At 43.8% G+C, this 27,884-nt stretch overlaps 1 protein-coding gene across 1 annotated transcript in view; it reads left to right on the forward strand.

Moving 5' to 3' along the window:
• Positions 1 to 6,529: 6,529 nt before the first annotated feature.
• The window catches only part of man2a2 (mannosidase, alpha, class 2A, member 2), a 41,368-nt gene continuing 20,013 nt past the window's right edge, over positions 6,530 to 27,884 (forward strand). Inside the window, exons 1-9 of the mRNA XM_063196580.1 lie at positions 6,530 to 7,040; positions 10,241 to 10,498; positions 11,737 to 11,881; positions 14,472 to 14,643; positions 17,932 to 18,059; positions 20,620 to 20,793; positions 21,807 to 21,993; positions 23,838 to 24,015; positions 25,144 to 25,346. Of these exons, the coding sequence (XP_063052650.1) occupies positions 6,906 to 7,040; positions 10,241 to 10,498; positions 11,737 to 11,881; positions 14,472 to 14,643; positions 17,932 to 18,059; positions 20,620 to 20,793; positions 21,807 to 21,993; positions 23,838 to 24,015; positions 25,144 to 25,346 (1,580 nt within the window). The 5' untranslated portion in view covers positions 6,530 to 6,905. The remainder of the gene's footprint in view (positions 7,041 to 10,240; positions 10,499 to 11,736; positions 11,882 to 14,471; positions 14,644 to 17,931; positions 18,060 to 20,619; positions 20,794 to 21,806; positions 21,994 to 23,837; positions 24,016 to 25,143; positions 25,347 to 27,884) is intronic.

Raw genomic sequence — 27,884 nt, forward strand, 5'->3', positions numbered from 1 at the left:
GGAGTTTGAACATCTGCTGGAGATCAGCGTGTTTGGAGAACATTTGTGTTGCCTGAAAAGTATCAGTAGATGGTCGGCCTTCAGTTTAGTCCAAGTTAGTACAGTTTGGGGTATGAAGAATTTAAGTTAGAATCTGTTAACGTGAAATAATAGTATAACACTGAACAATGATCTAAAAATGTAAAAATATATATTCCAAAGTACTTTTATCTTTGGAAGCGAATAGGCCTACCCAGCTGTATCTGGATACCAAGCTAACGCAGAAGATCTGGGATTTCTTTGTTTTTGGGCTTCCGCTGGGGACATTTCTCTGCGTCCATAAAGGCTTGGTCCAGTTATCCGAACTTCTGTATGCCGCCTCAGTACGGACAAACCTGGCTTTGATGTCACCTGGATCTGTATCAAGAGCTAGCTGCTAGACAAAGCACATGCATGCATGGTGATTAAGGCATCACCACTGTTTCTTAATCCAACATCTAATTAGTTCAGATAAACATCTAATTTGTTCCAATAGGAGCGTAGTAGTTTATTACTGCATCAGATGTTCTTTCCTGTGTCTCTGACTGCGTGGCCTAGGCCCAGTGCTGGACTGGCCATCTGGCATAGTGGGCATTTGCCGGTGGGCCCCGCACCCTCGTGGGCCCTATTTTCAGAAATGTTTAAAAAATATATATATATATTCAAGCCAGAAGTGCCCGAGGCCCATTTCTCTCCCAGTCCAGCCCTGCCTAGGCCTACCTTTTGACGCATCTGTCTGTCTGCCTCGGAAAAAGTTTTCCAGCTTCAGGGAGCAGGCAGAACAGATGCGATAAAGGATTGCACTGTCTGACTTAATTTTTGCTCAACTTCAGCGCCTTGCTGGTGACATGTTCCACAATTTTCCTCTTACCTCATCGTTTTCGGTCATTCCCAGGATCAGAGAAAGCATCGCTTTCGGAATGAATTGGATAGGTGGAAGAAATGTAATGGATGGTATATAGGCTATCATTTGCCAAAATAATGTTATGCACACTACTTTAGATGAATCCACACCACCAGCGCCCTGTGTATATCTGGGTGCGATGCATGCTACTGAGGGCAGCCCCGCTGTTTTGGGGCGCTCATCCATAACCATATAGGCCTACATGGGCGTGCTGTTCTGGGCTCAGGAGTCAGTTGAATCATTATTTGTTTAAATTTGGTCTGATAATAACTATTGCTGCTTATCTTTCGCTATCATTGCGCCTCCATCTTTTGAATTGGATTATCAGACTAACCAAAAGTCACATGATGAAAGCAGAGATTCTTTAAGTATATAGAGATATGCCATTGTAATAGGTTGCTATGGGCACCTAACATGACCAGGTTCCGGTCTGCCTAAAGGGACGTGTCATAATACTCCTAGCATTGAATAGAACAGTCCTTAGGTCTGCTTAGGTCTGCCTAAAGGGGAATTTCCCCCCCCTCCCCCTTGCAATAATAGAACCCGGAAACAATGGGCCAATGGAACCTCTCTCTCTCTACTCTCTCTGATGAAAGCTGCAATTTAGGACGTATGCTGTAAATGCATTAGGCTACTTTTTGTGTGGCCTGCTTCATTTAATGCTTGCACAGGGCATTCTTATACAGTGCCCTATATTTTGTACCGGTATATGATGGAATATATTTGGTTTATGGAAGAAGAACACATCTGAAATAGGACACAGAGAGTAGTTGAAAAAAAATAGTAGGCCACACATTTCTAATCATTTCATCGAGTTTCCTAGCTTCCTAACATGGACAAACAATTCATCACAATGCATATGTCACAAAGCTACTCCATCTGCCGCCACTGTGAAACTCACACAGGACTTTTTAGGCCACTGCCTCTAGGCCTGCAATGCAATAGGCCCACTGTCTATTTCGTTTCCATAGAGACCCAAGCGCCCAGGGGGGAGACGGGGCTTTTGAGCTCCTGTTATCCCATCACACTGAGTAGGCTGACCTGCATGTAGATGAGTAGGATGTCTGCAAGGTAGAGAAGGGTAGGTAATGTATGGCCCTTTGTATAGCTTCGTGAAGGGGAACCCCAGACTGGGAAAACAAAGCTCTGAACATGGTGTACAGGTGTACTGACTTAGAAATGTAAGTATCAGGTCCTTGCATGAGAGAAGGCTACATCATGGCTACATCATACGTCATACATTTGATGACACTTGTGTTAGACAAGTGTTTCTCTACGGGGCGTAGGTTTCTATTGGGGGGTGGGGGTGGCGTTGAGGAGCCATTTAAGAGGGGTGGGCGGGCGCTCAGTTGCAAACTCTATTTTATTTTTTATAGGAGGGCGTTGGTTGTTGTATAATTAGGTATAGGGGGCATAGGCAGGCTTATGATGTGGCCTAGGGGGCATTGTTAACAAAAAAAGGTTGAGAACCACTATAGACTACTAAACTGTCACAATGTCAGTCAGCACAGTACTACACACATATGGTGGAATCACTAGCTTTCATGCCATTGACAGCCTATCTGAAATTAATAAATCAGTCAGATGACACCCAAAAAATGTGGAAGGATTACAAAGGCATTTGAACTGACCCTGACAGGCTGGCGATTAATTATTAAGATGTATGCTGTTTTGAGGAGGAGACAGATGTCCCCCAGGCTACCTATTTTTATCATATTCCTCCTCATCTCGAATCTCTTGTGTGCTCATTTTCACACAGCACTTAAATGTTTAATTTAGTAATAACATTGATGGTTGGGGACGTGCAGCATGCAGACCGGAGCATTAGGGAAGCTGCTTTGTAAACTTCACGCCACAGAAGAGAACAAAGTTGACATTTACAGTTTGATGACATACTTTTTAGCCATTAGGCCTTTCCACTCTCCCATAGTCCGCCCACAAGCCTCTAAAGGGCACACACAAATGACTATTCAGACAAATTGGACATTTGGGTTCTCATTTTGTCCTGCTAATTTATTGTTAACAAATTTGCAAGGGCTAAACAGTGTGTTTTTAAATTATTTTTTTCTAAAGAAAGTAGCCTATTGTAGGCCAGTCCATAGTTTTAAGTCTGTACCATGCTGAACTAGTTTATTTTTTTAATAATGTTCTTTCCCTAAACCATTGCGTATGATATGGCAGATAGAATAGCCTACATGTATTAATAGGCTGCAAATAAAGCTAAGGGCGAAATTTTACATTGTTCTCTAGCATAGAGGTTATTGGAGCCAATGGTTCTAGCCTACTAAACCAAAGCAGGGACCGCATCAATGTAGCGTTTCATAGCCAATCGTAGGTGGATGCGCCTGTCTGGCAACAGCATTTCCCACAATGCACTTATACTGCTGTCGCCTAGCACTGTGCCTCGACCAAGCTTGGTGGATAACTAACGGTGACCCTTCGGGAATATATAATTATCGCCGTAAAAGGTAAACACATTTTCGAATTATTATGAACATGAATGGCTTGCATAGAGAATGGGAACCTCGAAATTAATTCTAGCTCCATAGCACAGCGCTTTCACTGCATCCATCACATCTCCTTTCAAGGAGCAAGTGGTCGGCCACTGGAGAAAGGATTTTTACCAGATTAGGTCTATATTGTTAGCTAATATAGGCTAACACAATAGGTGTCTGGAGGGTTAATGCTCTGACCTAGCTACCTTACCAATCTGACAGGCATTTTGGACACGACTATCTATTCGAAACGGAATGTAAGTCTAGCCGCCTTGTAATGTTTTCGTTCATCTCTTGATAGCTCGCTAGCAAGGTGGCTGCAGCTGCTGTATGCCATAGCACGCTGCTACTAACTGGCGTTAGCTACCGGTAGCTATGCATTTTGAGCTCTTCGAGACACATGCTGCCTGAATCATACAATCAGGGATGTTCGGAAGGCATAGGGCTAGTGACTGGTAAATAAAATCAAGGTCCTTTGGATTGCTTTATGTGCATGCACAGTTGTTCTGGCTGACAGCTAGTTGACGACAAATGCAGACTGACATGTTAGACATGATGGCCATCTGACTCCAAACCAACCAGTCAAACCAAAACTCACTAGCGGACAGCAAACAGTTGGCCAATGTCTGTACCTGCTATTTTCCAGTTTACTTAATGACATGTTGGTATTGCCTTTCTGCTTCTATGCCATTGCCCTTACTAGCATGACGTTGTCCTCATAATAATCTACCACATAATGACAATTGCATTGCCTTTGTTGACAAATGATTTTATACAGTTATCAATAGATTGAAGTATTGTATTTTGCTGTTCTACTAAGCCTGGTGATATTGCTGATGTTTGTTTTACGTGCTTGCAAACCTGATTGTTAACGACGCCTTGAAGTGCTGCATGCTGACACTGTATGCTCTCTGCACTGTGCAGCAAGTTTTCGAGACTTCCTGAGACCTTGATGTAGAAAGTAGGCTAGTAGTAGTGTGGGATCAGCTCCAGGAATTCTGTTGGATCACGATTCCCCCCCTTGGCCTTCAGTTGTACTTTTTAAAGAGTTTGATTGATTGCTAGATGTTGTTTAATGTTTAAAATAATGAGCAATAATGGTGGGAGACCCTAAGCCTGTGTATACCATATGAAGGCAAATCCATTAAAACCCATCTATCTTACGACAATGCAGGAAGCATGTAATTAGTATTCACGTCATTTGTATCCTCATGATCAGTTTAGTCATATGGCACCACCCCGACTCAAAGTTCAAAGCTCAGTATCCTCTGGCTGTACGATTCAATGCACGTTCTAATGTCTACTGCTCACACTTGCGCAGTATGCTGTGCTTACTTACAAGCCCAAGGTGTTAATTGCATTAGGTGTAATCTGGCCTTGTTCTTTGTTTGCAGGCTTTGGACTAACAAGGACTCTTAACCACAGTTCCACACCAAGACGGCTGTAATGTAGAAAACCTAAAGCCATTAGGAGAGACCTTTTGAAAACGGCATCTTGAGATTTCTTCTTCTTCTTTTTTTTCCTCTGACAGCAAAGTCCTTTTCTGGATCAGTCGGGCAACCAGGAAAAGAATTGCCACTTCATCAGGCTGGCCACTGTAAGCACAGTGGGTTTGTAAGTCCAAATCCCTCAAGGCCAGGCGGGCGGGCCGGCGAGTACTAAGTCACTGACAACCCGACAGGCCCTGTGGAGATCGGATTAAGATAATATTAGACTCCTTCCCCCCTCTCTTGTTCGCTCGCTGGCCTCACTTTGGGGAAGGAGGCGCGTAGGAGCACCTGCAGATCCAGGAAGCCCCAGATTCAGGCCGCAGAGTTCTTAGCGTCCCGTGACACAGTTCACCCTCCCTTCTCCCTCCTCCCTCCTTCCCCCTCTCGCTCTCCCGCTCTCTTTCTCTCCCCCTCACTCCCAGGCTAAAAGTGGCTTATAGCCAGCCACCCAACCCAAGGCAACCTCATTCTCACCACCACCACCCCCGGTATTAGCTTGCTTGCCAGCTCCTGAAAAGTCTTTGGTGAAGGCTCGCCATTTGCATGCGACACCTCTACTGAGGCAAAGGGGAACCCCAGGCTTGCTTCAAGCAACATTCTGCGAACACTTTATCCGCAAAGGCATTTACCTGCGTTCCCTATTTGGAGTTTGTACAGCGAGCGGTGCCTGAAGAAAGAAGTGGGATTGACAAGTTGGCAAGACAACGCCCTACTGTGTGTCACATGTAAATTGAAGAGGCCGTGGACTGCCGGATAAATGGAAAGGACTGTGGTGTTCCTGCTAACGTCCCCTACGGTTATTCAGCCTTGAAGCATGCACTTGCTGCCGTGGACAGCCAGGAGAGGGGAGGCTGAGGCTGCGTCTGTGTCTGCGTCTGCATGAGACCCCTGTGAATCAGACTGCTTTGGTTCTAAGAAACCAACACACTCACACACAAAGCTTCACATACACACACACAGACATATTTAGAGATATACACACACTCCCACGTACACACAGACAGACACAGTCGATATGCAACACTAGAGTGCATGCCATGTCACGGGAACAGTAGGCTCCCTGTCTGGGGTCCTGCTGTTTAGAAGCTGTTGTGGAAGTGAGTGAGTGAGTGTGTGAGTGAGAGAAAGCTTTTGTGTGTGTTAGTGCGTGTTTGTTTGTGTGTGTGTGTGTGTGTGTTTCTTCTTTTTTTTTTGCCCCCTCTTTTTGCCGGTGCTGGAAGTTTTGGATGGTTGAGCACAAGGGCTACTTTGAGGGAGCCCAGTGGCGGTGGTGGCGGCGCAGCTTTGGCTTTGGGCAGCAGGGTGCTGTGCCAGCCCGCTACTGCTGATTGCACTGCTTGCCTTGCCTTGCCTTGCATTGTATTGCACCCCCTACGCCCACACACACACACACACACACACACACACACACACACACACACACACACACACACACACACACACAAACACCTCCCAGTGCACCCGACGTGACACAGGGAGGAATTTTCGGGGAGAGCAAGGGAGTTTAGTCATGAAGGTCTGCTGCTGACACACACACACAAGCACACACCACACACATATAAGAACCACACGCACACGCACACGCACACGCACACACACACACGCACACGCACACGCACACGCACACACACACACTTTTCCCCTGAACATACTGAAAGTACCCCCCTCAGCCATTTATCCCCCTCAACTGCCTTCCTCGCTGTGATTGAGGCTGCTGTCGACAGAGGTCTTTCATTCAGCCTGATCCTCAAGCCGATTGTAACCAGGCCCTGGCCTAACACACACTAAGCTGACACTACTTCACCAAGAGGTACCCCGTACCCTGCCTAAGCCAACCCAGAGTCCCTATACCCAACCGCAGCCAAACCAGTAGCCCTATATCCAATAGCCAACCCAGGGATTCCGTATAACAAACTTCAGCCTACCCAGAGTCCTTGTACCAAACCTCAACCTACCTAGAGTCCCTGTACCCAACTTCAACCAGCCCAGACTGCCAGGATGAAGCTGAAGAAGCAGGTGACCGTGTGTGGGGGAGCCATCTTCTGTGTGGCCGTCTTCTCCCTCTACCTGATGCTGGACAAGGTGCAACACGACCCCACCAGACGGCAGAATACAGGCGGCAACTTCCCCAGGGTACGTATGTCTGAGACCTTTTAAGCAGTCTCTTCTGCTTTTACCCAGGGTACCTGAGTTCAAGATCCTTTGAATGAATTGTCTCTTTCTGTCTGTCTCCCTAGGGGTATGCATATTTATGACCTTTTAAAGCAGCTCTGTTTTTCTTTTCTTTTTGTAAAATGCAACTAATGTTTTCCAAATCATTTCAGTTGTTGTCCAACTTGTGAAAGGTATTCTTAATTTGCTGTGCCCCTCAAGTAATTTTGAAGGACTGTGTTCGGATGCCCCTTGACCTTGTCAGCCTGCCAATGTCCTCCTTAGTATTAAATAATAGAATGGACTTGAGCCTCCCATTTGCAACTGAGTGCCCCCTCACAGCTGTCTCTTTCTCAACCCTGTTGAGAAGCACTACATTAGGTAAACAAATGTGCAGATTCAAAACACTGCAGCAAGACTTACTTCATTTCTCTCCGAGGTCTCTCAGACTACCAAAGGCGTAGCCAGTAGGCAGAGCAGATTACTCTACACACTGCTTACTTGTTTACTTGCTCAGTGTGTATTTTAATTATCAAAAGCTTAATTAAGTCCATATTTATGAGGCGCTAATTGGCTTAAACTGGTAGATTGTAAATATATTCACCACCAGATGAGAATCCCCCGGTGCCTTTCTTCCTGACAGCAAGACAAAGTCTTTGCGTTTTGTAAGCAGTAATGGCATGTGACAGCCTCCGTAATTACCTGTTTTAAGAGAGCCGACATAATCTCTTAATGGCTTTATAAACACAAACAAGCGTAATTAAATTGATTGGTGTTGTTTTGACACCATCTGTGGCCTTGCGTTTTGGCTTTTTTCCCTGTGGTCCAAGCAGAGATGAAGATGACGCAGCGGTCGTCTGAATGTCTGCTTCACCCTTGTTTATTTGTTGTTTTGATGTTTTTATTTGTCATTTGTTGTTGCGGTTTATTGGATGTGTTTGTGTGTTGTGTCTTGGCTTGGGTTGAGTCAGATGTTTGTACTGCCAAGCTTGGATGGAGAAGACTGGAATGGTCATCTGGATTTACAACTCACTATTTTTTCTTTTGCTGATTTATTAGTTTATTTGTTGACATTTTTTTGTCGCTTGCTCTGCCATATTTTTGTGCAGAGTTGGAGCTTTGTACTCCAAAGCTCGGAGGAGGATCTGGATTTACAGCTCAAAGTTTCAAATTATTGGAACGGAAGAAACGATCATCTGGATTTACAACTCAAGATTGTGATTTAGGCCTCCAAGTTGTTTATTTTGTTGTTATGCTATTTTGGTTGTTCTCTGATGTTCTTGTCCAGAGTCAGATCTTTAGACTGCAGGGCTTGGATGAAGATGAAAGGAACAAATTAAGATTCATTGGTTGTTTATTTGTTGTTATTTATTGTTGTTACTATTGATTGATTGATAGTGATTGATTTGTTGTAATTTGTTTGTTTTCTGATTTTCTTGTGTAGAGCCAGATCTTGATTCTGCAGCTTGGAACGGAAGGAGTTATCATATGCATTTACAACTCACTATTGCTATTTATACAGTTGAGGACGATATTATTAGCCCCCCTCCTGAAATTAGACATTTCTCTTGATTTCTCAGTAAGAATGACCATTATTAACCGTTTCTGTTATTCTGGAAACAAATACACTGATGGAGATGATGTTCAATGAGTTGAAATTGGATTTTTCTATTGTTACGGTGAGTTTAAACAAAAAAAGGGCAAAAATGACAAGGACAAAATGATTAGCCCCCTGATCATTAATAGTCAATATGGCGGCATTTATGAACCAAAACTGACAACAGGCTCTGATAAGTTGCTACCTAGGTTGGCACATGCCCCACAAGGGATTTTGGCCCATTTCTTCACTGCAAAGTGTTCTAGCTGGTCCAAATCGCATGGATGCTGAGCATAGACATTAACCACAGACTCTCAGTGGGATTGAGGACTGGACTATGAGCGGGTGATTCCAATATCATGGTTTTAGTGTCCTTGAAGAACCTCTGAACTAATCTAAATGTATGCTTTGGGTTACAATGTTGTTGGAAGACCCAGCAACCCAGATTCAGACCCAGACTCCCTGTGTCTGAGGCTGAATAACAGACTAAACTTGATGCCCCACCACTGTGTGTAACTGTAGAAACTGCTTGGCCAAAGAAGCATTGGACACCTGCCTAGATGATTGTTATTGACCTGGCCTCACCTGGAGTTTTTTCCCCCACCAAGAAAGACAGTTGTTAGGGCTTGTCATCATATTGGGCTTTGGGGCCATCATCACAGAAGAACCCCTTTACTAAAGGCATTGCATATCAGAGTGTTATTGAGCTTTGCCTGTGAACATTTGAAAGTCAAAAATGAGTTTTGAACATCTCTGCTTTCATCTGATGATATTCAATTGCACCTGCTTTGATGCATGAATTCTGCTTCTGTCAGGTGAAGAAAGGGATAGGCCTTGAATCGTTATAAGATGGTTTCCACAATTAAACATGGTGGTGGATGCATCATTCTGTGGCAGCCTCAGCCACAGGAAACCTTGTTTGGGTGTACGGCACCATAAAACTGAAAATTATGATAGAATGTGGAAAGTGACCTTGCTGAAGTGAAATATGCTCATAGAGGGAGCTAAGATCTTCACTGGATCTTTCAATAAGATAATAACCCAAAACTTGCATCCAAAATAGTTCAAATGTTCCTCAAGGATACTAAAACCATGGTCATGGAGTGGTTCAGACCTCAATCCTTTAGATAGTATTTGAAGAGTGCTGAAAATGAATGTCCATCCTCAACATCCATGCCATTTGGACCAGCTTAACTATTTGCGATGAAAAAAAATGGGCCAAAATCCCTGGTAGGACATGTGCCAACATAGTTAACAACTAATCAACGTGCCTGGTGTCAATTTTTGTTCATAAATGGCACTGTATTGACTATTAATGATAAGGGGGCTAATACTTTTGTCCTTGCCATTTTTACACTTTTTTGTTTAAACTCATTGTGAAAATTTAACTTATTGGATACTATCTCCATGGTGTATTTGTTTCCAGAATAACACACATTTATTAATAATGATCATTCTCAATGATCAATGAAGAGATATGTCTAATTTCAGGAGGGGGGCTAGTAATATCGTCCTCAACTGTATGTTGTGCATTTGTTGTCATACTGTTATATTGTTTTGATTGTTCTCTAATGTTGTTGTGCAGAGTCAGATCTCGGTGCTGCAGAACCGCATTGAGCAGCTGGAGCAGCTGCTGGAGGAGAACCACCAGATCATCAGTCACATCAAGGACTCAGTGCTGGAGCTGACCGACACGGGCGCCATCTCGCCCAGTGGCCACCTGCCCTTCCGCAGCAACAACGGCTCCTGGGTCATGCCCTTCGATGGCCGGCCCGCCTACCTCTCGCTGCGCCCGCGCGACTGCCAATTCTCGCAGATGCGCCGCGGGCCCACCGAGCTGCAGGTGAGTCTGTTGTGGCAAGATTTGGGATGACAATATTCCATTAGCCTCCCAATGATCACTAGCCATTTTGGCTAGTGGTTTTCCTGACTCACTAGCCATTCGCCCTTTTCACTAGCCATAATTTTCTTAACCATCATCATAATAGCTGTAATGTAATGTAATAGGCTGTGATATAATATTCTGTAATATAATATAATATAATAAGATTTGTAGAAATATTTTGCTCAAGTGGTACTGGCCCCTGCAGGCTACAGGTAAGTACAGGAGAACTGATCTTTCGAGAATGGCTGTATGTACCAGAAACACCAAGCACAATGAGCATTCCTTGTTGTGCAAGGGCCCACACTCCGACCCTCGCGGAAGTGGCATTGCATGCTTCCCTGATGCTTCCAATACTGACCATAGAAGAAGAATAACATTTCCGTACTCCCCTCGCCATCATTTCGTACTACGCTGTTATGACGTCAGTAAGCCGTCCTGTCTCTAATCTCCTTGCTTTCAACTGAACATCACGTTCACTGTAACAGCGTGTCTCGCTAACCACACGTTTTTTTTTTTCACCTGTGTGAAATGGCTAAACAACGCACGGGTGCAGAAGCGAGCATGGTTGATTTCGTTTGACATTTTTTTCGACGAATTAATTTTTTTTTGGCCACATGATCTTTACAAAAATCGAGAACACCCACCTCTTGTGTATTTTAACAAAACATTGTGCATTGCATCCCCCATGCGTCTTGAAAATATTGATATATCAATAATGTCGAACAACCGGCGTCAGGAACAATGTTGCGTAACGCAACAACCGGCGCCAATGGGTTAATAAGCTCTCTTTGTAAATAGTACCGGTATCCCTTTAAGCTTTTTAGGTGCTTGATGACATTTAGAAAATTTGGCCGCAGTAAATGCTGGCATAGTAGCACACTTTTGGTGATGTATGTGTTTACTTTCAGAGCAAACAGACCCTGGGTTTTTAATTTACTTTGTAGAGGTAATCACATTACTTAAAACTTTCGAAGTACCGGTGTGACCTTTTAATAAGTTGTATGCCATGAACGGATTACACCACACTCAAGATTAAAACTAAAGGTGCCAGGCATTAAGAAAAAAAAAAACCTGAAGCAGAATGCCCTACGGAAGATCTGTATACTAAAAGCTTGGACATTAAAGTTTTAAGAAAGATCTAAGTGTGCCGTGAGTTTTTTGCCTAAAGATAATTTGTACACTGGTTTGTTGCACAGATGCTGGATGTGTACTCGCTGCTGAACTTCGACAATGTGGACGGGGGCGTGTGGAAGCAGGGCTTCGACATCACCTACGACCCCAACGAGTGGGATGAGGAGCCCCTGCAGGTGTTTGTGGTGCCCCACTCCCATAACGACCCAGGTGGGCCACAGCAACGCTGCATTGCTCTCTATTTCTCTTTATTCACGTTTCTTTTTTTATTCTCATTCTTTTAATTCGTCTTCCTCAATCTCTCTTTTTCTTTCTTTCTCTCTTTCTCTCTTTCTCTCTTTCTTTCTTTCATTCTTTCATTCTTTCATTCATTCTTTCTTTCTTTCTTTCTTTCTTTCTTTCTTTCTTTCTTTCTTTCTTTCTTTCTCTCTTTCTTTCTTTCTTTCTTTCTTTCTTTCTTTCTTTCTTTCTTTCTTTCTTTCTTTCTTTCTTTCTTTCTTTCTTTCTTTCTTTCTTTCTCTCTCTCTCTCTCTCTCTCTCTTTCTCTCTTTCTTTCTTTCTTTCTTTCTCTCTCTCTCTCTCTCTCTCTCTCTCTCTCTCAGCACTTGTGGAGACATAGTTCCACATAAATGTTATGGCAGCAGCACAATATGTTGGAAATATCAGTGCCTAAACACTATCTTTTGATTATAGTTGGAGAGAATGTGAAGACAGAAGGCAGATAATCCGTAGTTGATTGTATAGTATTAATGTAAGTTTGATCGCCCCATATAAATGTGGAAGTACTAGCCCATAATACTGAATGTATCGCGGGCTGTGCTCCAGCAGCCAGTCACAACTTTGGCTTGGTTAGACGACGTCCGTGATTTGTGCTGAAATAGAGCGTGCGTAAGTAAGTCAGCTCATTATGGTATTGGTGTAGTGGTAGTGGTTGTCACAGGAGACAGGAGAGATTTAGTGCTGCTGTAGCGTAGTGTCGTGGGGTAGCTGAGGGTGACGCTGAGCATGTGGAACAAATGTCCGATCTCCCCATCATCCCACATGTCCACAGCTCACGGCGTGTTTCTTTCATCTTTGCATTCATTCTTCTATTTGTCTTTCCCTTCTGTTGTTGTTTCATTTATCCACTTCCACTTATTTCTTCTTAATTCTTTATATCAGTTTTTACACTTTCTCTCTTCTGTTCTGTAATATTTTTCTAGTGTATTATATTTATACAATTCTTTTTTATCTCCAGCCCTGTCTTCCGTCTGCTATTTTTGGTGATCATCAGGTCCGCGGGTTTTTAAAAAGTATTTAAAGTTGATGAATTCAAAAGGCAAAATGTAATGGCCTTAAAAGTTGTACATTTGCTCAAAATGTATTATTTTTAAAAAGTGGTTAGGTTAGACTTTTAGACCAAAAGTTGTCGTTTTGACTCCCGACCCGCCTGTTTGGTGGGTGGAGTCATTAACCAGTGCTCTCCCTCGTTCTCCTCCATGACTGAGGTACCCTGAGCATGGTACCGTCCCGCCGCACTGCTTCCTTTCGGGCATCTTTTTGCAAAAAAAATGTCTTGTTAAGACTCGCAACGAAGTGCTGTGAAAGTTGTAAAAGTGATCTAAAGGTAGTGAAAAAAGGTAAGCTTATTAAATGGTAATAAATTTGACTTCAAGATTGGTGTATATATGTCATTCTTCTGTAGTTTTTCACTTTCTTTGTTCAGTTCTTTCTACATCCAGTTCTTTTTTCCTATGCCGTGTTTCTTTATGTCTCTGTTTCTCCAATTTTCTCATTGTCTGCCTATTCTCTGCCCCCCATCCCAAAACTCAATGCATCTCCGGTCTGGTTGCAGACACATTTAGTTTGTGATTCCGTGGGGACCCAGCCGTCTGGTCTGGCAACGACCTGTCCTTGCACGATTGTGCGTGCGTGTGCGTGTGTGTTTGTTTGTGCGTTTGTGTGTGTGCATTCCTCATCACCATATTGTGGATTGTTTTGCATAATATCCGAGCTGTAGTGATGAATGCGATCCAGCCTGATGAATAACACAGAAGCGAACAGTGTCCGGCCCCAAGAAAAGCTTTAGTCTTCCTCTCATGGAAGCAGCACTGTAACACACTCAACGTCATGAATGATGACTTGGCTCTTTCATCTGGCGCTCACCTTTTCCCTGGGAGCTGAACTCCATGGGCTGTGTGCTACAGAGCACAGAGACTCTCTGGTCTGAATAATTAAAAAGGGGTGCTGATATTTTTAACAGGTTGGCATGTGGGCTATGGAGGAGGCAGGTTTTTAGTTCCAGAAACCCTCCCTCTCTCTCTCTCCCTCCCTCTGCACTTTTGTCTACGTTATGGCTCCAGCAAACTTCTTGCACTTCTCTTTCTCTCTGTCTGTGTCTGTGTCTGTGTCTGTGTCTCTGTCTCTGTCTCTGTCTGTGTCTCTGTCTCTGTCTCTGTCTCTGTCTCTGTCTCACACTCACTCACTCACTCACCCACTCACTCACTCACTCACTCACTCACTCACTCACTCACTCACTCACTCACTCACTCACTCACTCACTCACTCACTCACTCACTCACTCACTCACTCACTCACTCACTCACTCACTCACTCACTCACTCACTCACTCACTCACTCACTCACTCACACACACACTCTCTCACAGACACACACAACTCCTTGGTTCCCCTCTTACCTTCCAATCTCCAAAAAACAGTTGGGCTACTAGAAGGGTGCCGCTGCTGGGAAATTAATTTTTGGAGGAGGCTGAGGCCGACCCGCTTGATGTAACGCTCCCACTGTTCCTCCATCTGCGCAGGCTGGATCAAGACGTTTGATAAATACTACAGCGACCAGACGCAGCACATCTTTAACAACATGCTCATCAAGCTGGCCGAGGACCCGCGCCGCAAGTTCATCTGGTCGGAGATCTCCTTCTTCGCCAAGTGGTGGGAGAGCGCCAGCGCCGACAAGCAGGAGGCCATGCGCAAGTGAGTAAGGCTCTCCTAGTAAGCAGAGGCATTTGGAAGAATGCACCAGTTTCCTGTCCAGTTGTCCAGGTTTGAAATGCCTCATGCGGCCTTGATTTAGCAATGTTTTAGGCCCCCAGCACACATCCTTTCGCCATATCCTAGCACCAATGTACCCTACAACCATATTTTGGATGCTTAATATCCTGGAGAAGTGCAAAGGCAACTAGCATTCTTCCAAAGGACTCTTATTACTGAATTTTGATCAAAATAAAATGGCCTTTTCTCATAATCAAAGCGCACTTTCCTCACAATGCATTTGAAAATGTCAGGCCTATTGCCTACTACCTTTAGGACAGATCCAATTTGCTAAGTTATGGTAGTGCAAAGGAGCAACACTGCGAGACAAAGGTGGGATTTTACATAGTTTGATTTTTCAAAGGGTGTTTCATGCACCCTACTTTGGGCCTCACCCTCACTTCTGAGCCTGGCCTGCATAGGTGGCTGTGGGTCCAAGTAGCAGGCTGCAGCCTCATACCAATCAACTCATACACATGGAGGTACATTTTAATATTCGTATAGCAACCTCTATTGATATTTTGAAAGGGAGCACTTCTGTTGTTCGATTGCTGTCTACTGGAAGTAAATTTAGCGTTTGTGTAGGAATGTCTATTGAGGCCATGACGTTCAAGGTGAACTATTGCAGGGTAAATGATGATGCCCTGGTACCCTGGGCTCAGAAAAGGACCTTACCCATTAGGTTCCGCGGAACTGTTCTAACACAACTAGGCTTCATAAATATTCATGAAAGTTGACGGGGGGTCGATGGTGCCGTCTCGCATGCATTTCCATACAACAGGGACTAGAACTGGGCCGTAGGTATGATCAGCTGCTGCAAGTAGTTGTGACAACACCGTGGTTTCACGCCATGGTGAATCTAAGCTAAAGAGTCCTAATCTAAACGACAACAGTTAATCTATATTCATTACTCACTTGCCAAGTCGTCCTGTGAATATTGAATATAGGCCTAGTAGACCTACAGTAATTGTGAATATTGAAGTTGGACTGTAGATGTTAGCCGTACCTTCCCTCTGCCTGACTGAAGTGCATTCGTAAACCAGGAAGCAATTAAATGAACATTAGTCCCGTTGTCGAAAAAGTAGGCTACTTTCTGGGGATGTTGATCATAATTTCTCAGCGTGCTTCATCTAAGGCCCCGTGAAATCTAATGAAAGTAATTAACGCTCCTCTTGCCTGCATGCAGGCGCACGCCATGTTAACTAGCGTAACACAGGCAAAGGAGTCCTCATCAAAACGATACCAGTTAGGCTACTCATTACTATAGTCTTGTGGATTGTAGGCAATTGGATATTGAGGTTGGACTGTGGGCTAGAGCGTAGGTTTTAGCCGTGGTATTTGGAGCCAATTCCCTCCGTAAAGTGCATTCGCAAACCAGGAAGCAATTAAATGAACATTAGTCCCGTCATCGAAAAAGTAGGCTACTTTCTGGGATGTTTATCATAATTTCTCAGCGTGCTTCGTGAAATCTAATGAAAGTAACGCTCCTCTTGCCTGCATGTCCAGACGCACGTCATGGTAAATATCGTAACACAGGCAAAGGAGTCCTCATCAAAACGATAACAGTTACTCGTTACTATAGTCTTGTGAATTGTAGGCAATTGGATTTTGAGGTTGGACTGTAGAGCGTAGGTTTTAGCCGTGGTATTTGGAGCCAATTCCCTCCGTAAAGTGCATTCGGAAACCAGGAAGCAATTAAATGAACATGAGTCCTGTCGTCGAAAATGTAGACGACTTTCTGGGGATGTTTATCATTTCTCAGCGTGCTTCATCTAAGGCCCCGTGAAATCTAATGAAAGTAAAGCTAATCTTATGAAAGATGTGCAATTAAAAGGAAAAGGCTATTTTAGTGTGCCCTGTGACTTTTTTACATGCGTGTTCTGTATTTCTCCGTAAAAACGGCTTCTCACGAGGAGGAGGCGTGGAGCTTCCCACATGGAAATAGCGTGATTTTAAAATAATAATAAGCTAATAATATATTTTAATCGGTCGATAACCGAATGCTGTCAGCACAAAAAAACAATTCCTTGGCCAAGGACTGGAGTTACTTTAAAGAACATGATAATTGCTTGACCAATTTTCTATGTCTAGTCTACTGTAAAAACTGCTGACAGAAAAGCGATGTTGATTTTTAAAGTGCGTGGGTGGGGATAGATGCTTGCACATGCCGGTAAATCCTAACACAGGGCAACATGTAGCCTAGTGGAACTAAGCTCCGCACGCCTAGAACCACGTCTGTCGCGATTCTATAATCGCCCCTGTTTGAGCCTTGTTTGAGCTGATGATGGGTGTGTATGGGTGGAGTAAATGCAAAAAGGAAACGAAACCACGCCCCAGCACTGCGGAGCCCCGTTCTAACAGGGCTAGTAGAAAAGGCCTAAAATAAATAGACAAAACACCACTACGTGTAGTCTTAACTATGTAGCTAATTTTCCTGATTTGAAGTGCTCTTTACCAACAGTGGATTCAGTGGTTGGATCAATTTCGTGGCATGACTGACATTGCTGACCATAACACATTCAAAATTAGTGGAGAAAGATGACCAAACCAAACAAAAGCAATGCTTGCTTACTTTCCAAAAATGGGTTTCTAACTGTGTCAGTGGCAATAATGAGTAGACTATTACCTTCTGGAACCAGGAGCGGTTCTGAGTGAATGCAACTGTCACAAGAGCCTGTCTGTCACCACTCTAAGCTACAGTATGTCCTACTTATTCCTGGAATAAAAAAGTTATCCTCTCAGACATTTTGAATGAAATCTCATTATCCACACACTGTCTCATTCCTCAGGTTTCAGACTGCAGTGCTGTTAGGCTGGGTTATTATTCATGCTGGTTACTTGATCGCTGTTCCATCATTGTGCTTGCTCAACCTGGTTGCACCCACTTGTGTGTGTTTGTTTGTTTATTTGTTTTTTACAATAAGTCTTAATTAAAATGGCTGCAATTAGTTCAGCAGTAAGATGGCGTTTTTATTCCATGCTATTTTTTTTTTTTTAGATTGAGTTATGAGAACGTTACTCAACTCATCAGCGTGTCGGTTATCCCAAATGTGTTAGTGTGACTCTGTCTCTGCATTGTGACTCTGCATTGGTCTAGTTTTTTTTTGATGGAAGACAGTATTTGTAAGTATATTGTCATATTGTCATTGTCAATTTTCATTTTGATGATTCATCATTCTTAGACATTGTATGTACCATCAAAATGTTGACTGGTCTGGGGCCGTATTCCAGGTTAATCCAGACTGGGCAGCTGGAGATTGTGTCCGGTGGCTGGGTGATGCCGGACGAGGCCAACACACACTATTTCTCCATGATCGACCAGCTCATCGAGGGACATCAGTGGCTGGACAGGAACCTGGGTAGGTTGTTCTTGCTATTTACCTTCTACTTCTTATAGACTGACAATGTCCATCAACAAGACCACCACCTGTATACCTGCGTAGGTGAAGCTAGTGATGGCCCTTTGACTCTCCTGATTCGGAGCGTGTTTCGAGTAATTGAAAAAAAACAAAAGACAAAGCTTGTTTCGGAGCTTGATTCGTTGTGCATTGATCACATGATTAGTGACGTTTGAAGCTTCGAAAGTCACGTGACGACTCGAGATGGAATTGAAAGGGTTGCGCATCGAAGCACAGAGGGTCGAAGCTGCTTCAAGAGTTGTGTGCGATTGCGGGATTGTAGTCGGAATAATTCAACGCAGCGCCATAAAAGCAGAATCAAGGAAAGTGTGCTCTACGGCCACTGTAATTTGCCCTTTTAAAATGTAGCAGTTAAAAGTAAACCGCCATTATACAGTGATTTGTGTAACTCCGCCCATCTTCAACTGTTTTAGATTACTTGTTTTTTAATGCTGAGGTGGAGACTGACCCGTGGTGTAGTGGTTAAGGTGCTGTACTCTCATTCCTTAGGTTGCATGTTTAATCCCTGGTCTAGGCTAGTTAATGAAACGAGTTTGCCACTCATTTGAAGTTAGATGGAATTAGCTGCATCTATTATAGAATTCTACTGATGTGTCTTAAAAATATTTGTAAACGGTTTTCCAGGATAAAATATTCCAGTTTTGCAATGTAACGTGGTAAATTGCTAGGAGATTTTTATGCCCATGAGTAGGCCTAGTCTTGTCACAGTTCAGTGACTAAAATACACAATGAAACCCATTAACTTGTAATCAAAAACCAAATGTGAAGGCAATCTTTTTTCTTTTCAAGAATAGGCCCTATTCGAACGATTTTTGGTTAAAACTGCAATTCAACGTTTTTGCCAGCAGATGTCATCATAGAGTTTGAAGCGATTCAAAGCTCGAACCATTTTTCGAACCAATTCCAATGAAAGCTTCAAAGTTTCAAAAAGCTTCATTTTGCCATCACTAGGTGAAGGAGCACCTGAAGTACCATATACCAACAGACCTGTATTATGACAATACAAGAATTCAGAAATGCAGTATGTCGCCGATGTCTGCCCAAAGCGTATTACTTCTTGTGTTGCAGACGAGACACCGTGGCTACAACCACTATCACATTGTTTTGTATGAAACTGTATAGAGATTGAGGGGTGTTGATTTACTTTTTTCATTGTCGTGGAACAGAGAATATTTAGCCTAACTGTTGACCTCAACAGAAGAATGCTTCGTCAGACCTACAGTATGTCAAAACAATGCTTTATAATCGCCATTGGTCATAATATTTTTGTACTGCAAGCCAGCCAAGAGGTAACATAAGCTAATAATCAATCTGCATCTCAGACAAACCACAGCAGTCAACCACACACCGTGTGTAATACTGGATAGGTAGAATTATCAGTAATTATGTTTTTTTTCAAGAACACGGCTTTGCACACCTTTGGAAGTTTTTATAAACCCGTTTTGTTATTCATGTGGCCATATTGTGTACAAGTAAACATTTTTAACTATATCAGGCAGATGTTTTTTTTTAACCCATAGCAGATGTAGAATTCTTGCACACCTCCTTTGGTCAGGTGGGTAGGAGTGGAACCCCTGGGTCACCAACGTTAAAGAAAAGAAAGCTCCCGCACACTGTTCACATTTGCATGGCTTACTGCTACGTTTCGGTCTACTGACCTTCTTCAAGCAATTCCTCAAGCTTTCTTTTCTTTTAATCCCATAGCAGACCCATACTGTAGATCCCCTAGCACATGATTCCTTATTCCACACATTACATATTATTTGTGTTGTTTTCATTCAAACACTGTGTAAACACAATTAAACAAATATCAGATGAAAATGTATTTGAAAAAACTGTGTGCGTAAACATGCCCTTAACCAAATAAATAACTCTTTAAAATCATAGCCATTTAATTCCCTCTGCTATCAGTGATGTGTAATTACCTTTAAGTACCCCTTCTGGTGGTCTAATCTGCGGTGATTCCTCGAAGCATGAAATAAACAGGATTGTAATTTCATGCAAGGGTCTTTGGCACGTTTATCTCCATGGGGATAACATCCCTAATTATATGCACCTGTGCTGTGCTGCTCAGCTGTCTCTGGACAGAAGCAGCTGTGAAATTAACAAAAAGGCAAGAATGGATATGATTCTCTCTTGACCTGAAGCCAGTCTTTGTTTGTATATTTGTTGTTGTTGTATGTATGAGTGCACACTGTGTGTTCTTTATTTGTGTAGAATAAGAATACAATGATGTTTGTATTGTACCACATGTGGTTACGCATTTGGCCAATCAGGTTGGCGATGAATGTTGTGTTCTTCAGGCTGTGGTAGCTCTGTGACTGAGAACGTTAGACGGAGACTGCTGTGTACAAGTGATGTGTATGTACTATATGCGTCTGTCATCTATGTATGCTCTGTATCTGGCTCTGTGTCTGTGTGGGTGTCGCTTCAGATACTGGAGAAGGTCAGTGGATGCACCTCAGTGTCTGTTGTCTTATCTTTCTTTCTCTCCTGCCAGGCATCGTCCCTCACTCGGGCTGGGCGATAGACCCGTTTGGCCACAGTGCCACCATGCCGTACGTGCTGCGCCGCGCCAACCTGACCAACATGCTCATCCAGAGGGTTCATTACTCCATCAAGAAGCACTTTGCTGCCAGCCACAGCCTGGAGTTCATGTGGAGGCAGGCCTGGGGTGAGGCTGTGCTCAGCGGTGGGACCAGTAGTGTGGGGTGGGGTGGGGTGGGGATGGGAACCATTTACCAAGAGAAATCGTTATACGCAGTTTAACAAAGTGGGAGCAGTTCCGGTCTCCTAAACTGGCTTTTCCTCATTGGAGTCCTTTCCTCATTTTCATCATTGAAGTCATTTTGAACCCACACTAGTCTCGTAAAAGGCCATGGCAGCTCATAGACATGCAACACCAACCTTAAGTGATATTAATTACAGAACTACTTCAGAATCGTTTCCTCCTTATCAATCGTCTCTGGTTATTCTTTGGGATAGTGTAGTGTGATTGTAATTAAAGTGATATGAATTAGGTAGGCTAGGGAGAAGCTGGTGCGGTGGGCAGGGATGAAAATGGGGAGTTTGGGGTTGTTTTATTTGGAAAGTATTTGTGTACACTGTACAGCTTAGATTGCACAGCGAGGGGAGCCAATGGGGTGGAGGAGGGGTATTGGTGGTGCACCCCCACCCTGTACCCCACAGGTCCCCCCTTTATGAACAGTACTTGTAAACTTAGTGTGTTATGGTGCCCCTCACTGGTCAAAAATGGTCGCTTCCCCTATGCGTTTGCCGCAGGCAATTTTTATCTGCCTATTCCTCTGAGCATCGGGGTGGAGCATTTCATGTAGACATACAACTGTGAAGTTTTATCAGCTTTATTCAATATTTAACTCGGCTATGGCTGGTAAATAATTACTGGAATTAGATCATCTTACTGAGGATGTTAAAATGTTTATCTTATCTCAGTTTATTGGTTTTAGAGGGATAGCTCCTACAGAGAAGATCTCGTTTTCAAGGGTATCTGGTATACTGTATCTTAGTCTTCGACCTGTTTAAGACGCACATTTCCTTTTTCTTACACGTTAAGATATTAATGCAGATTAAAGCAGCACTAAGAATTAAGATATATTTTTCCCAAAGAGGAGGAAAAAACTCCACAAACAAAATCCTAACTCAACGTTTGCTTTGCCATTTTGACAGACCCCGGGTCGGGCACGGATATTTTCTGCCACATGATGCCCTTCTACAGCTACGACGTGCCCCACACCTGCGGCCCCGACCCCAAGATCTGCTGCCAGTTTGACTTCAAACGCCTGCCGGGCAGCCGCGTCAACTGCCCCTGGAAGGTGCCACCCAAGCCCATCGTAGACAACAACGTGGCCGAGAGGTGGGTGTTGGGCACATATTGTATCGCCAGTGTGTCTGGGGCGGGGGTGTGCAAACGGAGATAAGGCCCGTATACAGTACACATCCAAAAGTTATCTTATGGCTGCAAGACAAATGTAACGAGTGAGGTGAGAGTGAGAGGGTTTGCAGATAGTATCAGCAGCAAAGTTTCAATGCAGAGCCTTTGTCAGAAAATGTTTTTTTTAATGAGGCTGTACACATAGTAAACATTATAGCATTGTAGCTCCGTTATCCTCAGGCACATTCAACAAAACCCTAAAAACCTTACAGTATGCTCAGAAATACTTTCCCATCTTTCCCACAATCCCATCTTGTCATTTGAGATTTATTAGGTTTTCTCTCCACCTTTACTCCTGCTCATGAGAAACATACATCACTGCTACAGAGAAAAAAAGCAATAGTAACTTAGCTGTTGCAATAAAAGTGAGTGTTGCCCAGCAGGTTCAAGCTACTTCAACTCACCAGCCTGGTTTATAAGTTTAAGTTGTGAACCTGCCTATAAAAATCCCAAGCCAGTAATTGGATTCTGTGGCCAGGATGCCCTGGACCACCGATGATGGATCTTTTTTAAGACTAAGGTGGAAGGTAATTGCTTCATCTGGTCAGAAATGGAGAAAGACACAAAAAAGCATGTGCTTATATAAAACTACCTTCAGCATATTGATGCTAAAAGTTAGTCGTTTCTTGTGTTGTCAATATATGTGTTCTAAAGGTGCTCTCAAACTGGTAACTTAATCAATTACTTTCTCTAACCGTATTGGAAGAGTTCTGCTAGCTGGAATGAGCTCAGTACATTAAATGTATTGAGGGAGATAAACTTTTTCAAGCAAAGTTTCCCACCTCCACTGACTTTGTGCTTAAAAAAATCTCAAGTAAGTGGGGAGTGCATAGCTCTTGCATGAAGTCAATACTTCTGTTTTCTGCTGTTCTTTTCCTTAAAAAGGTGCCCCAGAGAGCACCAAACAGAATCGATGAGACGATGTACTCTTATAACAAATGTTTTCCATCCAGAACTGATGTGTTGGAAAGTGTTGTGAGTTTGTGTGTTTGTGTTTGCGGATCTGTGTGTGTTTAGGTCAGTTTCATATCACATATGTTGTTCTACAGTAGGCAGAATCTGTTCTTCATGCATTAACCATACACCGACTGATCTAGCACAGGATGAAAAGTTGAGCTCTGTGTACAAACACAAGGCACGGTAAGTCTGGGTTAGTGGTAGAAGCACTACCACCTGTTTTTATTTTTCCCCTCCAGAAAAGGAAAATGTCTGTTGTGAAGGTCAGGGAAGGGCTTTGAAGAAAATGGCAAAAAGTGAGAACGCAATGATGAATCTTTTCTTGACTAAAGGCAGAAACCGGCAATAAGAGCGGCAGCAACAACAGAGAGGGGGATTAAGGTCAGAGGCTGTATCAAAAGTACCTCAGAATGTCCTGAAGTTATTCTGCAGAACACCCTTATTATGCCTTGCACGCCGCAAGACAAAACATTTTCAGCCTCCAAAACAGCATGTTGCCTTAAGACTGAAGGAACAAATCCTTGGTTCAATACAAGTACTTCAGTTGATTTAAAAAGTCAAAAACAAACTTTGATATGGGAAAATGCATACAATTGAATGCATTTGCCCATGTAATAAAGTTTATTTGACCTTTTTAATCAGGTGAAGTGTCTGGACCAAGGATCTTTCCCTTCAGTCTTTGTTGAGCATTGCCCCCTCCAAGGGCACCTGTTCATTTTGAGGGATACTAGTAGCACTCTACCTACTTCTCTTCCAGCATGCTGAAATCGATGCATTTTGTTGTTTCCTGTTGTTTTTTGGTCACCCAGGGCTACGACTCTTCTGGACCAATACCGTAAGAAGTCCAAGCTGTTCCGCAGCAAGGTGCTGCTGGTGCCGCTGGGGGATGACTTCCGCTACGACAAGGCCCTGGAGTGGGACCAGCAGTACAGCAACTACCAGAAGCTCTTTGACTACATGAACTCCCACCCAGAGATGCACGTCCAGGTACTGTATGGCAATACATTGATCCAGCTAGAAATGTATGCTCAGCAGCTATACTGTGCAATATTGTTGTTCACCTTTCGTCATCCTGCTATAATTTAGTAACATCTAATAAATGTATTGGCAGAATGTGGGAGGGTTATGAATCGTCAAAGGTCATACTACACCATGGATTTTCACCATTAAAAAAAAACGGGTTTGGTGATGGACAAAGAAACACTGGGCCATTGACCTTGGATAACACTCAGCCTCCTTGTGAAGCTCTGCCAAGGCTTTTACATCTCTCTTACATCAGATTACGAGCAGAGCGCTGGTCCTTAACTGGGGGTAAAATGCACACTACGTATTATGGGGCCAAATGCCTCTTGTTCTCCTTGTGAATCGCGGCAATGAGACAACATTAGTGCTTCAGATTTGCTCAAAGACGTTTGTTAATTATGCGGGGAAATTTAATCCGCTCGATGAATCACTGATGAAACAGTGCGTTGGATGGATCTATAAAAGAAACCACTGGGTGGCTCCATCAGCCCCCGCCGAGCTGCGCTGGGATTGCCAACCAGGCTCTCGGTAGAGTAGGAGTAGGTGGAGATGTTTGTCTTTGCACTGGGGCCCCGATGCTAATTTTAGGGCCTCTCTGCTCCACTACAACAAACAGGCCATTAAGCCAGTCCACGGCTGCCGGAACCCCTCTGAATTAATGAGAAATTCATGTAAAGATCATTAATTTTTATTGGGCTTAAAGGCTGAAAGGCAGAGTTTTTTTTTTTTTTTTCGCATCGTTGCAGTCCTTGCTCTGATTGCTCGATGGAGGCGTGCTTTCTATTCAAGAGGCTTCTCTGAAGTCTGATCAGTCCAAGTGTTTCCTCGAAGCACTTTCAGCTCCATCTGCCCTGCCTAGCCTCTTCTATCCTTGATGTCTCATTTCCGTCTCTCTATGCTTTTTGTGCTGCGTGTTCTCTCTGCCTCTGTCTTGGTCTCTGAGTGTGTCTTCTTTATCTCTTAACCTGTGTCTTCGTCTATCTGTCTCTATCTACCTGCCTGTCTGTCCTCACCATCTGTCTGTCTACTGTATCTGTGTCTGTCTACCTACCTGCCTGTCTGTCCTCACCATCCGTCTGTCTGCCTCTGCAGGCCCAATTCGGAACGTTGTCCGACTACTTCAACGCGGTGTACAAGGCTAACGACGTGCAGCCTGGCATGCGACCGCCTGACTACCCCGTGCTGAGCGGAGACTTCTTTGCGTACGCCGACCGCGAGGACCACTACTGGAGCGGCTACTACACCTCGCGGCCCTTCTACAAGAACCTGGACCGCGTGCTGGAGTCCCACCTCAGGTCAGTCCACACCTCCGGGCAGATAGTATTCAGGCTCAGTGCCTGACTTTAAGCTTGACCGAGTTTGTTTGCAAGAATACAATATATACTGTACAGTAGGTTAATTTTATTTCATAAAGTATGAAAGGTTCAAGCTCAGGATTGTCCTTTATCAGTCCTGACACCTGCTACGGACACCTCCCCCCCTCCACCACTCTCCCGGTCCGGTCAGACCTTCATGAAAGTCGTAATACTGTCCCCTGCCCTCTCAGTCACTTTTCTTTCGAGTTGCTTTCCACCTACCGGCCCTGTCCAATTCATCAGGCCCTGTCAAAGTTGTGAGAGCCTCACTACACCTGTGAATGATACAGTCTACCCCATTACGCTGTCATTCAGTCCTCTCTTTTATTCCAGTCTTTTAACCTGTTTGACCTACAAAGGCAAGGTGCACTTACGACATGAACATGGAAACTGCAAAAAAAGCGCCTTTTATTGTTTGCTTACTGTCCACTGAAAAATGGTCTTGTCCTTGAAGGAAAAAAAGAAGGGTTCATCTGTGTGTGACAAAGTGAGAGAGAGTTTTTTCATAAAGTGCCAATTTGACAAAATGTGTAGTTCCAACCTGAAAGTTTGGCTGCAGTCACAATCTGTCAACCTCTCAGAAATGTAACTGCCTCACTACTCCCCACGTTAGACCGTCTCTCTGTTCTGCTTGCCATCCACTACCCCTCTTAGCTGGGTGCCCTCGGACAGGCCCTTACCCACTACAGGTGTGCCTGGTTGGGCAGGGGTCCTGGCTACTGTGGCCTAATTATGAGCAAAGACACACAGAGATGGCAGCTGAAGTCAGAGCTTTTTGGGAGGATGAAGGAGGCATGCATCTCACTGTCCTTCTCCCACTGCCTCATTCTCTCTCTCTCACTCTATCTCCATGCTGGTACATCTCCTCACTTCTCACCCTTCTTCTCTCCTCTTACCTCTCCCTCTAATCCCTTTCCTCTCTTTCTCTCCGTCTCTCTTTTCCCATCCCCCCTTCTCCTGACTCCTCCTTGTCCTCTCTGTCTATATCTCTCTTTGTCTATCTCTCTGTTTCTCTCTCTGTTTCTCTCTCTTTCTCTCTCCCTCTGTCATCTCATCTCATCTTCCTCTCCTCCGTCGCCCCATTTCATGGCAGTGGCCTTTAGTTTGGGGAAGAGCCTCCCTAATGGCCACAATTACCCTCCCTTATCCAAAATAGCCTCAATAATATATAGAGGCAGTTCCAAATTGGTTCATTCACTTGACAGGGGACCACTGTGCTTTAAGGGAGAGAAAAAGAGAAAGACAGAATGTTGATGGAGACCTGAGAAAGAGAGAAAATAACAGATAGAGAAAGAGCATGAAAGAATAGAGAGAGAGATGAATGTGGAGAAGAAGAGAAAAAGAGAGGGCAGCAAGGGCCCCGCTCGTTAGTCTGTCTCTTCTTTCAGGTTCAGCACACCGTGCCATTGAGCGACTCGCAGAGAGGCCCATTAGAGGAGAGAATGGAATGGCTGGAACATTTTGCTGCTCTGTTAAGTCTAGTTTGGTTTCATTTAGCTTTCACAGGTTTTTCCACAAGGGCACAGGTGGGACATGGGACAGCATGTGTCCAGCCACAGTAAAACAGGCTACAAGTAGGCGCGAGGGCATATTGAGTTAATTATAGATTCTGAAAGTGCAGATTCAAAGCTTTATAATGATACATGATATACAGGTCCTTCTCAAATAATTAGCATATTGTGTTAAAGTTATTTTTTTCCCCAATAATGAAAGTAGATTTTTTTATCATTGCATTATGGGGAAAAAAATGAACTTTAACACAATATGCTAATTATTTGAGAAGGACCTGTACATGGTAAAATCGGTGGCCCTTTCAATGTACTCACTTCTTTTTTTAATGTATTTTTATGGGCATTTTCGCCTTTATTTCAGAGTGGTCAGTGAAGAGCGACAAGAAGCGAATGTGGGCAGAGAAACGGGGTAGGGATGGCAAATGACCCAGGCCGGATTCGAACCCTGGGTGCAACTCTAGGGCATGCAAGCCCAAATATGGGGGGCTTAGCGCGCTGCACCACAGCACCCCCCAATGTTCTCACTTCTTAGAGTAGAAAACAGAGAATTAAGCTCTGAGTTTCTCTTGTCCATAGAAAATGAATGGCGTGCATGGCATGGAGTAGCTACTTCAAGACCTCAACTTGCACATTCTGAAAACAAAATGACTGTCACCAAAAAAATGAAGAAGAAATCTTTCAATAGCGATCCGATCCCCTCCCCAGTTTTGCTCTGACAGACGTGCCTGAGATTCTGTCACATATGTATGGTGGGCATGGGTGGAGGCGGGGGATATTAGGGAACATTTCTGAGTCCCCTGCTGACTCTACCCTGAAGTGCAGGGGGTGGGGGTGGATGAGGTAGTGGGATGGGTGTTGAGAAAGTTATAGGCCAGGGGACCTGTCTCGAACTGGAACATAACTCCTGCTGTGCTCTGCTGTGAAGCAAAGTTGTAATCAACTGGACTTAGATCCCTTTTCACCCATC

The sequence above is a fragment of the Engraulis encrasicolus genome, chromosome 4 (genome assembly GCF_034702125.1).
Source record: "Engraulis encrasicolus isolate BLACKSEA-1 chromosome 4, IST_EnEncr_1.0, whole genome shotgun sequence".
In the NCBI taxonomy this organism is placed as follows: Eukaryota; Metazoa; Chordata; class Actinopteri; order Clupeiformes; family Engraulidae; genus Engraulis; species Engraulis encrasicolus.